A 14,773-nucleotide genomic window follows, 5' to 3' on the forward strand; every position below is an offset into this window, starting at 1 on the left:
CATGGAGGCTGAGGGTTTCAGCTTACTGCTTTTGGGAGACACAGCTCACGAGCGCGTTTGTTCCCCCATGCTCCATGCCAGCTCCCGTCTCCCCTTCATCGCTCACAGGTCCTTCAGGTGCAACAGAGCTGGGTGCTGGCTTTAAAGCACCCACTCTTCTGTTTGCAATGTGGTCTTCACGCTAACCATATTCATTTAATAATAGCCAAGGCCCCATGTATTCCCTGGCAAGCTTGACCTAAATTCGGCAGCAAGGTTTGCTCTGCAGCTTGCACTGCAGTGGATGGGAGAGTCTGCAGCAGCTGGGGAAAAAAAACAAACCTTGAAAGGGGGAAGCTTGGGTTGAATTAAATCTGAATCAAATCACAGCCATCTCCTCTGCGTTTCTTTAATTGGAAGTTAAATTCAGTTTATTGTTCCCAGCTCCATCATTTTTAGTTTCCAATGTGCTGCAGGATTTGCGATCGCAAACGGCTGTGATTGTTGCACAGGGAAATTTTGACTGCTGTGGTTGCTAGAAATTGGGCAAGGGCTGTGGTGTAGTTTGGATGATGGTTTATTAGGTTTTGGAGTTAGCCCTGAGCGGAAGGTTCCCACCTCTGCGAGGCATTACTGGCTTCTTCTTTCATCACTTGTGGAAGGTATTCACTGGGCTGATTTATTTTGTGTTATTACAGTGACGCTCAGGCATAAAGGTGGCTTCGGCAAACTCCGTTCTCGGGGAACAAGAAAACAGCCAGGGCTTGATAATGACAAGCTAAACAGGTCTCACGCGTGTGCCTTTAACCACCATAACCTCAGGAGGGTTAGAGCAATGATATGCTTAATCCTGTCTGTTTGGCCAACTTTTAACTTTGTTAGTCAGCTCCCTGGAGGAGGAACAAAGCTGCTCATGTATGTACAGCTCTAAGCTGTTGGCTGTGCTCCAGAAAAACAGTCCTCTCTGCTGCTGGAGAAGGCTCCTCACCAAAGCTTTGCTCGTGCTCATTCAGGCACATCCGCTGAAGGGATTAATGCTCAGCAGAAGCCACCTGAAACATGCAGAGAAAGGGAAATGCCACTTTTCCCTGGAGAGTGACAACTGGTACGCTGTTGGCTTCAGGTGCGGGCAGGAGCCAATGCTGGGAGCCTTCTGGTAGTGCCTTGTGCTCCTGAGCAAACCCAGGCTCTGGCACCCTCCTCAGCAAGGTCTAAGGACCACCTCCACCGTCTGCCCGAGCAGGCAGCTCAGCAGTGCTGTAAGAGACTAGGAATGGAGCTGGATGGAGGAGGATGAGGAGGACAACTGGCCTCATATTGCCTGATCAGAGCTTTGCCCCAGCCTCAGCATAGGTGTCTCATCACCATCCCGTCGCAATCCTCCAGTTCAGCCTTTGGGAAATGCCTCTTCACTGACAGAGACACTGCCCCTGCTCCACCACCCCTGCCTCACCACGCTGCCCTGGCCCCTGGCAGCAGCAATTCCACACTGTTGGCTTAAGAAACCCAAAGCCATCAATCCCTGTCAGGCAGCTCCCAGCTCTGCTGCCCGGCACCTCACACCAGCCCAGTGTTGAAGAGCTGAACCCCACCATGCGACAAGCACCCGGGACCTGCTGCCTTGGGGTGCTGGGACACCCCTCTTTGGCATGCATGGGGGAGACCTGCACCTCCATCTGCTCCAAGGATAGCTCCAAACATCCTTCCCTCTTCCTGGGCATCACTCGGGGTGCTTTGGGAGAAGGGGTTCTATTGGTTTTGTTCACATCGCCGGGGAGGAGGAGGGAAATGCAGCTCTTCGGCTCTTCTCCGAGCCCAGGTGAGTTAGCCTCCTTGCCTCCCGTTATCCCCCCCAAGGAGCGGGGGATAATGCCCCTCTCCTCAGAGGGACCAGGGTGGGTCCTACAGAGGTTTTGGACCCTTCATCTTCATCAGGAGGGAGGTGAGACAGCACTGGGGACCCTTTGCAGCCCACCAGTGCAGCCCAGATGTGCCCCGGGCCTTGCCAGGCTGTAGGAAACGGCTTTTCTGGCAGGGAAAACTGGATGCTGCTCCATAAGCAACCTGTGTTTTGGCTGGAGAGGCAGAAAGGGCAGGATGGCCTGGCATGACACTGTGAGGGCAGCAGCGGGTGCTGGATGGAGGGGTCCCGCTATGGTGGCAACCCTGTCCCAGGGGAGCTGGTTGCTCCTGCGCTCGCAGGGCACAGCGGGGACGGAGGGAGGGAGGGAGGGAGGGAAGGTGCTGACGGGGCATCCCACAGAGTTGACCCAGCTGGCCCTCCCCAAAAACACATCAGAGCAAACTGAGCATCTGGGGGAGCCAGGCGGGAGGCTTCGGAGCCCTTTTCGTGCCAGACACTCTGCCCACTTGGCCACCAAGGCAGGGGGACATCCCTGCCACACCAGATCCATCTCTTGCCTCAAAAGCCAACTTCAGCCCAACCGCAGAGAACGAAGCCAGAGCAAAACGAAAGCAGAGTCACCCTTTGGTTTCTCCACCTGACCTAGCCTTAAAAACTCAATTTGAAGGCGGCATTAGGGAAGTAAGATATCGTTTATCAGGAGTGACAGATCCAATCTATAAATTAACATGCTCAGCCTGGGAGTTAGGAGGCAGGCATATCTATCAATTCCTCCCTGGCAGGCTGACACAGGCACACAAATTTGGCCAGTTCCCCAGAGCAGCATCCGATCACCAGCAAGTCTGAGGACCCAGAAGTGCTGGGGGGCACAGAGCCAGCGATGGGGAAATTATATGGGAGAGCTCTGGAGAAGAACAGAGCTCCCGTCTCCACCCCATCCTGTCCTCTGTGACATGGGGACAAGAGGGTCCCCAACAAAATGGGGTTCACGTCTCAGTCCAAAGGCATAGTATATTTTTAAATGCACCGTAAAGGCATTCAATATAGGATGAGTTGCAAAATGGCTGCAGTCCATTAGGGAAAAGCTGGCTAGTTTAAGATACAGCTACATAGTTCACCTCCACCCTCCAAAAAGAAAGGGTAAACCATGGAAATAATATTTGCTTTTTATGTAGGACCTACACAAACATAACTTTATATATACACAAACTACTGTCTCTGTGCTCAGTAAATCTGGGGTCTTAGGGCTGCTCACCTCCCAGACCTGGGAGGTGCGGGGTGACTTTTGGTGATGCCTGGCATGACTCTGCTGTAAAGGACAAGCAAACGAGGACATTCAGAACCCTGTCACGAGGCGCTTGTCTAGCTGAATCCCTTTTCTACATAAAACCAGAGAGGCTGGGCCAAATGGAGGAAATGGGTTCGATCAGGACCCTTGGCACAGCCTCAGTCCCACCCCAGGTAGCGGGATCTCTGCATCAGCCGCTCCCCATGGGGAGGAATGGCTGGCGGGGCGGCCAAGGGGACCACTCCCTCCAAGGGACATGGAAATGAAACAATTGGGGGGCTCAGATGGTACATCCAGGAAGCCTGTTAAAGGCCTCGTAAATAAGAGCCCATGTAGACAGCAGGTACTGCAGGGCTTTATAGGCCTATAAAACACACTGAGCTGCCACCAAGGCTGGAAGGGATGGGTAGGGAATCTAATTTCACAGGATTTAAAGCAGGTGAGAGAGATATAAATGTGTGTTTTTAATAGTAATTAATGCTGCCATTCAGAAGCACTTAAGCACTGGGTTCTGAGAGTTTCCAAAGGCTTGTCTCATAAATCACAGCCCACTCACTACCTGCCCGCCCTGCTCTTGGGAAGTCGGGCTGCTGCTCCCTCGCCTGACCCTGCCACAGCAGCGGGGCCATTTCTAGCCCAAAGTGGAGAGCTCAGCACCACTGTGGCCAGGCTGCTCTGGAGCCATGGCAAGTGGAGCCATCCCTGGCCATCCCTCCAAACTGGGGGCCACCCTGGGATGGGCACAGGGATGCCTTCCCCCAAGGTTATCTCCTTTTCTGCAGAGCCAGAGGGGCTAAGCAGCAGCTTCCTCACACCTAGCTAACTGCTCACTTCTCTGCTGCAGGCTGCCAGTTTTCACTCTGCCTTCTTGAGTCATTTCTGCTGTGCAGGCAGTCGGGTGCCAGCCAGCTCCTTCTGCCTGGTGTGGGTGGGGAGCAGGGGCTGCCACAGCCCACAGGGATGAGGTGGAGATTGGGAAACACACAGGAACCGGGCAGTGTATATAATCTGTGCTGTTTTGTGTGGTGCTGTGATTTCTAAGCTGATGCAAGGACCCTTGGTGTCTGATTTCATACCGATCCTGGATGGTGACAGAGGCCAAGTGCTTAGCAGAGAATCCCAGCGTGGGCAGCTGAAGATGCACCCCATGCCTTAGCATCCCTGCACACCCCAGAAAGCAGTCGCAGAGCTCACGGCCTTTGCTGCGTAGTGTGCACACACTCCTGCCTTCCACGGCTGCAAGCGGGCAGGCAAAGTGGGACAGCAAGGTCAGGGCTCCTCTCCACCCCAGCCCCAGTCTTGCCCCAACCTCGCCCCAGTCCTGTCCACCTCTACCCCAGTCTCCCCCAGTCCATCCCCAGGCTTGTCCCAGCCCTGCCTGGGAAGGCTCCAACCGTGTGCCAGCCCTGCCCTCTAGTGTCACTTCTGCCACAACCACACGTTGTAATACAGCTCATTCCCCCAGCACCTCTGCTGCAGATGTTCAGTCAGATGTTCAGTCGGGTCTAAGGTGTGACTGTCTCAGGCAGAGCTTGACTTTCACGTCGGGGGAGCAGGGCAGGGGAAGGATCCAGGCTCGGAGATTTGCCAGACGGTGATGCTGTAATTTGGGAGGTGGGAGGAATTTGCTGCTGCCTTCACCTCCAGTCTCTGCCCATGGTCAAAGCAGGTCCCCGCCAATTCCCCAGTCAACGCAGGAGTCCTGAGGAAACCAGGAAAGAACAAGACAGCCAGAAGAAACCTTCATTAACTATGTCTTATGCACTATTCTTCCACTTATGTGCAGTCAGATTATCCAGGCTGGGGTTTAAGCATGCCCCAGATGCAGAGACAGTCTAAAATGTGGCTGAGTTTATTAGCTGATGGGGCACCTGCACTGCTTCCAGAAACAGCTCAGGTCTGCAAAGCCCAGGGCTGCTTTGGCATGGCACAGAGCCTACACAGAAGTCCTGTTGGACCCCATTGCCTCCATAAAGAGCTGAATCAGCATGACTGCTCCAGGGCCCTGGCACCAGACATGCAGAGGCTGAAGAGCCCAGGCAGTGTGGGTTTTGATCCGGTTACAGAGCTGTTTTGGATCCAGCTGGGAATTAGCCCCTTCTGGGCAGAGCTCCAGCAGACTCTGCATGAGTCCCCCATGTCCTGGGGTCCAGGACGGTGTCTGAGCTGGGTGCAGCGGGATCCAAGCACTGTCCAGCTGGTGCCACCAAGCTGCTGGAGGACAGCACGTGGGGCAGGTACCGAAGCATCTTTGCAGCCCCTGCCTGGGTCAAAAAGGCTGGCACAGAGCCACAGCTAATAAATCCGCCTGGACCAAATCTGTTCCTATTTTGCAGTGACACCAGGCTGCCTCGGCACTGGACTCCCCAGGGGCTCCATGTTTTTCTACGATGTGACTGCAGAGACATCTATTATCCTGCAAAACAGAGAGCTACGGCAGCACTACCCTGCCATGACCATTTCTCCTACGAACCAGGGAGAGTCTGGAAAGACACTGTGTCATAATGGGAAATGCCGGTCCTAGAAACAGGTGTTGTTTGGGGACGATGCTAAGAGATTTTCTATTCTCTCTCCCTGACTCATGTTTACTACCTAGCAGAGAGCGACCTGATCCAGTTGTTCTGACCTGATAAATCAGACTTGGATTTTGCATTGGCCTCCTTCTCCTGTATTAATTATCAGCAAATATGAAATAACAGTGTGACAGCTGAGACCTGTTGTTACCAGGCAATCTCTGCAGTTCAAACTTGAAACCTTGAAGGCTCAGGCTAATTTTGCTGAAGTACACAGCAAACCAGAGGAATCACTAGTAGGTCCAGTAAAGTAATACTCCTGTCACAGGTGAACTCTCCTGGGCTGTTGGTCCCTGCTTGGATGCCATTGTGGGGGTCACACTGACTATATACAGGCTGAGCATACACACATATGCATATGTACAGATATACATATACTTACATATATGTTTGTATATACATGTGTACATGTGTTAATACATATATAAGGCTAGATTGATGCCTTGACTCGTTAGCCCCATACTTTATAAACATCTGCATCAGGGATACTTCTATTAACTGGAAATCAGATCCCCATACACACAAGGAACAATATATCCTTAAATACACTGGAATGACCTCACTGCTGAGCTGGTTTCTTCCCATATCCCATTCCAGGTAGTGGAATGAGCCCTATTTCTAACCCCAAAGGGGTCTTCCTGAAGACACAGAAATACTCAAAACTGGTGGTGTTTTCTGATGCTTCTTTTGGTTTTCTACATGACTTAAAAAGGGCCTATTCCCACGCTAACACGCTGGTCAGTACGTCCAGGTCTCCTGTGTGGCCAGAAAATGCAATTTATGCTGTCTCACCACTTGGTTTGAGCTACACCCCAAAGCTTATTGCTATTTTATCAGCCAGGCTGCTGGTTACCAGCTGATTTGCTTGCTTTCAAGTAGGTCACATAATTTAAGGGAGAAGGGGAGAGCACTCCTCAGGGGAGCACTGCCTGTCATATTTGAAAAGGTTTTCTTTTCACATAGGAAAGGATTAAATAAGATGCAGGAGTACATGCGTGTGTGTGTGTGCATGCCAGCAGGCAGGCATGCCAGCCGCCGGCAGCAGCGCAGGCACCTCGCAGGACATGGGAACAAGGACACTACCAAGGCAGCCAAATTTCCCAACACGAAGAACCCGTCAAAGCTGCTTATTTTCCAGCCTCAGACCTCCACTAGCGATAATTGTTTATTTTGAAAGCACTCAGGGACCGTGAAGCAGCACACTCCTAAGCCAGAAATAATCCTGTGCTGGCTCTTCACGATATGTGCTATCGTGTTAATAAACCAGGCAGCAGGGCAGGAAAACATCTAGGTCTTAGCAGCATAAGGAAGTGAATTGCTGCTGCTATAGCATAATTAACATGTTCTGTAAGGAAGTTAAATGTATTTATCATCTCAAAAAACTAGGTTAAAAGGTAACTTCATCTGCCTGTAAGTGCTTGCTTGTAAAAAAATCAGCAAAGCTGTAACAAGGTCCAGAGGTTGAAATCTTGAACCAGACAACTCCAAGCATGAAAAAGAGTATACATTATCTAGTGGGAAATATTCAGATACTTGAATTCAGTATCCCTGGAAGTATTTTTAATAGAGATTGATTTTTTTTTTCCTAAAAGATCAGCTTTAATTCAAGCAGGAATTAATTCGGGGAAGCCCAAGGCTGGTGCTGTGCAGGAGACCAGGGTACATTGTCACAACGGCTCCAATTAGCACCATAACCTGTTCATTACCACCTTTACTCTGAAATTTCTAAATCACCTACAACTTTAAATCACCTTCCCCCCAAAGCAGAGCATCTCTGCAAGGCAAGTAGGCAGGCACGGCTGTGGCAGAGTAACTCTGTCAGTCAGTTTTTGCACGCACACAAGCCTTTACTCAAAGCACTTGTCAGAATCATTGCCATGCTGTAGACAAGCTCTGCCTAAGGAGATTGACCAGCACAACTATCACACAACTACCTGATTATTCGAGAATAAATCACTTTTATTTTGGAATACACTGTCAACACTGGGGAGTTATATTGGCAGAGCTGAGAGAGCTATTCTGGTCAATTCTCCCATGCAGACGTGCCATACATGCGTGATAAGGCTGGAGAATAATCCCCCAGGAGAAGCAATGAACATTTTATTGATTGGGATATTTCAAACTTGTGCAGGACAAAGCATTCTTCTATGTGCTGAGTAAGTGGACAAGATGGAAGTGAGGGTTGGGGTTTTTTTTCCATCTCCAATTTCTGTGTTTAGTTTAGGGAAGATGTTTTGAACAATACTAGCAAGTGGCGGGGCAGGGGGGGAAAGATCTATATCTGGCTCTGATTCTGCCAGAGGCGCTGTGATACTTGCAACATTGGTGGTAGGAGAGGTCATTTCCTTAAAATTAAAGACAAATTTGTAATGCTGAAGGCACAGGTATGTGTAACAGGCCATGGGGACCTCTAGAACCGACCCAGCACCTCACACCCAGGCTGTTCGCTTTCTTTTTCTTACTCGACCAATGCTGTTTACGGGAGAAGCGCTGGGCCAGGCACTGGAAGGAGGTGGATGGGAAGGGACGCAGGATAGGAACCTTGCGATGAGTGAGTGCTTAGCTGCACTTCTAGAAGCACGATCAAAGCATGGCTAAGCTGGAGGAGACACTAGTTGGTCATTTCCAGCACATCGATAGCAGCTTTCCCTGCCTTGATGCCAGCCTCTCTGCAGAGTCATGATCTCTGCTGTTTCCATGGCAGGAGCTGCCAGCCTGCACTGGCCTGCTCTCACGCCCCGTAACACCACGCACCGCTGCGGCTCTCCCGGCTGCCTGCGCAGGCAGGCAGAGCAGGGAGGTCGGTGAGGCGAGGAGGCAAAACTCGCTCGGGGTTGCAAGGGCTCTACCAGGCTGGAAAGGCGCCCGATAGCCCATCACAAGATGCAGGGGTGAGCGCTGGTGCTCATCATGTGCCCAGAGCTCTCCGTCACCCCGCAGGGCACTTGGGCAGTCCAGAGCAAACACCCAGGCATCAGCTTTCTCTGTCCAGAGGGAACGTGATTCCCACCAGCACCCAGGTACTGTTTACAAGGGAAGGGCTATGAGGAAAGGTGACATCTTTTACTAAACCAACTGATGCAGCTGGGGGAAAAAAAAATAATCAAGTGCGATTTCAGATTCGAGAAAAGCACATTATGCCCGAAACATTTTCCAGCCACATCAACTGGTCTAATGAAATATATCATCTCTCTCCCCACAACCCCTGCTACGCTTCTGTCCTTCACAACTGCAAGAGCATAGCCGCTATGAGGGCAATTAACACCACTGACCTTGCCTCTGAAAACCCCTTAATTGTGCCCTCTGCGAATTGCTGGGCCCCAGGACGTTGCAGACCAGACATTCTGCAGCAGTCTCAGCTGAAATAAGGAGTGGAGGATCATACTGACCAATGTTTGACGCTGAGCTCACTGCTGCCTCCCCCGCCACATGGAATCTGGTATTAATTTTAATTTATTTTGTCCTGTCCAGCAGTCTGAATCCACAACACGCTAGAGTTTGGTACTGAAAAGGCTCCTTTGTTCTAAAGCACCATTAAGAGAAGGTGGGACCTTTTGGCATGTGAGTATGGGCAGACGGGGTCTTTTATACCTGTAACGATGCTTTGGGACTGTGGGATAACCGCTTTAGCAGGACAGAGTGTGTGCATAGCTTACCGCAATGCCCAGGCTTCCTTGAAAGCAGTGCCTGTATTGCCTGCAACGTAGCAGGAGTTCAGCACAGGCTGCACATCGGTGCCAGAGTGGTTAACAGCATTGGCAGGGATATTCCCCTGATGAGATTTCAAAGTTAACGCTGCAGGAAGGGGAGTAAGGCAGCCCACACTTCCCCGTACTGTCCTCACGAACTGCAGATGTCACCACGTCTGCCTCATTCAGGTCGTATCGGGAAGGTTTTATTTACCTCCCCGAAAAGGCAAACTTTATTTCTGGAAGTAAGGCTTAGGCAGCAGAGCAGAGAGCTGTACTTGGTGGCGGGCTGTGGGCGAAACCCGTGTTAGCAAACCACTGAATGTACAAGTCCCAGATGCCATGTGCTCCAGGCAGCACATCAAGGACAGTGACACCAGCTCGGGGAGCGGGTCTGGCCCCCGACACAGGGGCTGCTACCAGTTACCTCCTCCACGCCCCGGCCCTGCCGCCCACCGCCCCGTGCCGCCGGACAAACGCGGTGCCGGTCACCCCGTCTGGCTGCTGTTAACCACCGTGAGCTCCCGCTACGTCGCGGCGCTTCCCCCGCGGCCCCTGCAGCAAGCCCCTCACCGCTGCCTGCACGGGGGTGCGTGGGGAACCGCGCTCGGCGGGTGCTGCCCGCCGGGCTCCCCCGCCTGCCGCGGCCTGGCCCGGGGCGGGGCGGCGGGGCCGGGCCGGGCCCTCCCCCGACATGGCGGCGCGGCCGGGCTGCCGGGGAGGCGCCGAGCGGCGCCCGCGGGGCGTGAATAAAGGGCAGCGGGCGGGGCCGCGGCGCTCTGGGAAGCGCGGGGCCGGCGGCGGCGGCGGCGGCGGGTGAACGGGTAAGCGGGGCCGGCGGCGGGAGGAGGGCGGCCGGGGCGGGCCGGGCCGGCGGCTGACGGCCCGCGGCTGACGGCCCGCGCCCGCCATGACCAGGGCGCAGCTGACGCGGACGGGGATCCTGCGGATGGCGCTGGGCGGCGGCGGCGCCGCCGACCCGCTGCTGCCGGCGGAGGGCGGCGGGGGCCGGCGGGCGCCCTTCCTGCTGCGGGCCCTGCGCATCGCCGTGGTGGTCTGCCTCTACTGGTTCACCTCCATCGCCATGGTCTTCCTCAACAAGTACCTGCTGGACAGCCCCTCGCTGCGCCTCGACGCCCCGCTCTTCGTCACCTTCTTCCAGTGCGCCGTGACGGCCGCCCTCTGCCTGGGCCTCAGCCTGGGGGCGGCCTGCGGGCCCCCCTGCCCCGGCCTGCCTGCCCTCCGCCTCGACCCCAAGGTGTCCCGCAGCGTCCTGCCCCTCTCTGCCGTCTTCATTGGCATGGTCACCTCCAACAACCTCTGCCTCAAGCACGTCGGCGTGGCCTTCTACAACGTGGGGCGCTCCCTCACCACCGTCTTCAACGTGCTGCTCTCCTACCTGCTCCTCAAGCAGACCACCTCCCTCTACGCCCTCCTGGCCTGCGGAGTCATCATAGGTGAGGGGGAGCGGGAGGGGGCTGCGCCCACCCTGCGGCCAGACCCATAACCTCGGAGAGCCGGCGGTGGGGTGTCATCCCCTTGGGAAGCCATCCCCGCCTGCACGGCGGCTCCCTGGTGCGGTGGGGTAGCTCAGGGCTCGTGCCTTGCTCTGCCGTGGGCAACCTGCTTCGTATGTCTGGAGCATGTAGGTAACTCGTTAAGAAAGGAAGTTACTCTTGTTTGGCCATGGCTTCCTCTTTCCTTTGAGCACTAAAAACTCTCTAATGAAATTTAACTTGCCATACCTTTTTTTTTTCCCCCCTACAAAGGCCATAAAACAGCAGGTGGTTTTCTTCCTGTTCTCAAGTGCTTGTTGATTATTAACTTTGGTAACTGTAACAGTATTTATATCAGCACCACTGGGACCGTACAATGGAGCCAGCCAGTTCAGACAGGCTGAATGCATGTCACGAAGCATTAGCCCATCAAGCCATTTGTAAAACACCACCAGAAGATCTGGTTGTGTGGTTAGGACTTAGGGCAGGGCATTGACTGGCTTAACGGGAATTGCTTACAAGCCTTTTGTTACAAAGGCATTGGTAATGCCAAAAGCTACCTTCCTTTCTCTGGAGGGCCATTGAGTTGCCAAGGGTGGTGAAATGTTGATTTCAGCCTGGTTCCTGGTTCCGGGTGGACGTGTGTTCACTCCGGTGCTTAGACAAGTAGGTGGACTTGGATGAAAATGAAACAAGAGAATCTGCTCTCCATAGAAGAGGTGAACAGGAATAGAACTACTGCTTTTTCCACCCACGTGTTGCAAGCAATTGCCTTCAGCTAGTCCTGTGTTTGGATATTGCCCAGGACTATGGTGTCTGCCAGCCTTACAGGGTTTCTCTATGACTCTGGCCCCTGGCACCATCCCCTTTTGCTGTGGGAGTGTTGCTCTTGTGCCTATAGCAGCATAGCTGAGCATCCTCTGTAGAGGAATGCAAAGCCCTTCCTGTCTGTACATTGAACCCATTTGTATTTGGGATTAGTTTAAAGCACGTCAGCCGCTTTGCAGGCGACTTCCCAGATGGCCTCCAGCATGAAGCAGCTAATGGTGCAGTGCTCCTTCAGTAGCTCATCTCCCTTTTTGTTTTGCTTATGAGCTGGATGGGGAGAGGTCTCCCTCTCTGCCCTGGAAACGCAAAGCCGGTAGCTCCTGTTCTGGAGGTGGTTAAGAAGTTTAACGTGGTGAAGATGCTGCACTCAGTTTCTGCCTTACGATCTTTTTTTGATCAATCTTCTTAATATTACATCCGTGTGTTTACTATCTTTCCATCTTCTTTTCTGACCTATCTTTCCCTTCCTGTTAACAGCACAGCAAAGCTTGTGAGGCCTTTTTTTTTTTAAACCTTGAAGAATATATCTTGCTGCCTGTGTGTCAGTTTGCTACCTTTTGAATTAAAAAAAAAAATCATATGATCTCCTTCTGAAAATGACCTATACACAAAGAGTAGCTTTAACTTTAGTTCATGGCTCTTTGGAGTAAGTTTCTAAACTCATGCTGCCTGCTCAGTGTGGGAATCAGTCCTGTGAGATTGAATGATAGCACAGTAAATTACCCGCACTTCCAAAATAAATCTTCCCAGGACACTAGTCATGCCACTTTGTGGGTTCACTTAATAAAAAGGGGAAGCCCTTAAGCCTGTCTCTGCTTGTGGTTGTGGTTGTTCAGTACAAGGTAGATGATGAATTGCTGACTGTATGTTTTGAGTCCTTCAGTAGTTGTTCAGATGATGCCTGATTTGTTTGGTTGCAGGTGGCTTCTGGCTGGGTGTTGACCAGGAAGGAGCAGAGGGTACTCTGTCGTGGACAGGTATATTCTTTGGGATCTTAGCAAGCCTGTGTGTCTCACTCAATGCCATCTACACCAAGAAGGTGCTGCCGGTGGTGGATGGTAGCATCTGGCGCTTGACCTTCTACAACAACGTCAATGCTTGTGTCCTGTTCTTCCCCCTCATGATGCTGATGGGCGAGTTTCGCACCCTCTACCACTTCGACAAGCTGGGGAGCCTCAGTTTTTGGGGCATGATGACCCTGGGGGGAGTGTTTGGCTTTGCCATTGGGTATGTGACCGGACTTCAGATTAAGTTCACTAGCCCACTCACCCACAATGTGTCTGGGACAGCCAAGGCCTGTGCCCAGACAGTGCTGGCTGTTATCTACTTTGAGGAGACAAAGAGCTTCTTGTGGTGGACAAGTAACTTGATGGTTCTGGGGGGCTCCTTTGCCTACACGTGGGTGAAAGGGCTGGAGATGAGAAAGGTGCAAGAGGATCCTAATGTCAAAAGCGGTGAAAGAAATGAGACTGGTGTGTAGGGAGCTCCTGCACCTCCGTTTCTGTGCCCGAGGGGTTAACTTTTGGTGCCCCTTTCCTCCTGGGGAGAAGAAGAGCAAGAAGCAGGAAAAAATTCACCTGCAAAAGTGTATGGGGAACTGTGTCAGGAACCAGAGCCAAAGACCTGACTGGATCACGTTTTATCCCTGTATCGGAGTTGGGGAGAGCATGTGTTGTAGAGAGCAATCAGGTTTTTTGTGACCGTTTTTTTAAAATGGATGTTGCTGTTGACCTAATCTGGGCAATTTGCATCTCTGGGATGGGTGGGTTCCTAGTGGACAAAGACTGGGATGGGAGCTTTGTGTAGTTAGGGATCTAAAATTAACTGAATGAACACAGTCTGAAGTTATAAAATCCTGAACTTCCGTGTAAGGAAGAGGCAGGTAGCCAGGCTGTTGAGGATAGACTCCAGTAAACTGTTACGCTGTAAAAGGATTGGCAACAGCTGTCCTTCCTGTTGCCCCATTCAGTGCAAAGGATGGGAAATTCCCTCCCTTCTGGTTCTGTACAAGCCTAAGCAGCAGCAGTGCCTCCAAATCTCCTTTCCAAAGAGTCAGTATCACATCCTGCTGAGGTCTCTTCTGTGTTTCTCTCCACCTGGTTTCTTGGTTCAGGATATCACGGTAAGAATCAGGAATTAAACTTCTCACTGTGTCCCATGAGGGAGAGCATCCTCTCTCAAGTGGCCTTTCTCAGGGAGGAGTGAGCTTGGCCTCTGCCTCTCTCAGCGACAGGCCGGAGGGGAAAAGTTACTCTGAAGCACTTGCTTCTGTAGGGTGGAGATCCCAGTTCATGGGGTTTGCAACACTTGTCCTCTTTACCCTCTGTGTTAGGGGGTAGGTTTGTGTTTGAAAACGGGGTTCTTGCTCATCAGACTTGTTTTGAGGGACTTACTCCATACCTACTTTGGATCTCCTCTGGCATTTGCAGTTTGTCTTTTGGCTTGTTCCTTTTAAACACCCACCATGGCCAGCTCGGTGAATCCTTCACATTCCAAAAAAAATCCTAGTTTTGCTCAGCTGCATCAATCCCTTCACTTGACACTTGCTGCTGAACAGTTAGTTTAGCAGAAATCTCTGCCCCTCCATCTGGTCTCATGCGAGTGCCACCTGAGGTTGCTCTACAGCTGTGATTTCTGACCCCAAGGGTCAGCAGCAACATCCCATAGTGGGCTGTGATGTTGCACCAACGTTCTAACCCCCTGGCCCCTTTATATTTAAAGGGTGATTTGGACAGGGATGCAGGGCAGTTGATGTGACTGCTTCGTACCCTGCCCCATGGATCCTACGTGATGTACCTTGCCCCCTGTGCGTGATGTCTGGCTGCTCCTACAGAATGACACTCCATTTCTGCCCAGAATATGTTCCTATCTAATTTTGGGGGGCTCCTGCTTCAGGTTTCATGACCACAGGTACCGTCTCGCTGCTTTTTGGTGCAGGCTGCCATTTGTGGTCCTTGATTATTTTTTTTTTTACGGGAACTGACATTTTTAATGTTGCACGTACTGACTTGTAACGGCCAAATCTGCTGAATAAAGTCGGGGGTCGCTCTCTGCAT

The 14,773-nt window shown here is 52.2% G+C and overlaps 1 protein-coding gene across 1 annotated transcript; it reads left to right on the forward strand.

Annotated features, from left to right (window-relative positions):
• The first annotated feature begins 10,303 nt into the window (after positions 1-10,303).
• On the forward strand, positions 10,304-13,616 carry SLC35C1 (solute carrier family 35 member C1). Its single transcript, XM_009810538.2, has 2 exons — positions 10,304-10,850; positions 12,638-13,616. The coding sequence occupies exons 1-2, from the start codon at positions 10,304-10,306 to the stop codon at positions 13,195-13,197; spliced, it is 1,107 nt and encodes a 368-aa protein (XP_009808840.2). The 3' UTR covers positions 13,198-13,616.
• Positions 13,617-14,773: the final 1,157 nt, after the last annotated feature.

Source organism: Gavia stellata, chromosome 7 (genome assembly GCF_030936135.1).
Source record: "Gavia stellata isolate bGavSte3 chromosome 7, bGavSte3.hap2, whole genome shotgun sequence".
NCBI lineage: Eukaryota > Metazoa > Chordata > Aves > Gaviiformes > Gaviidae > Gavia > Gavia stellata.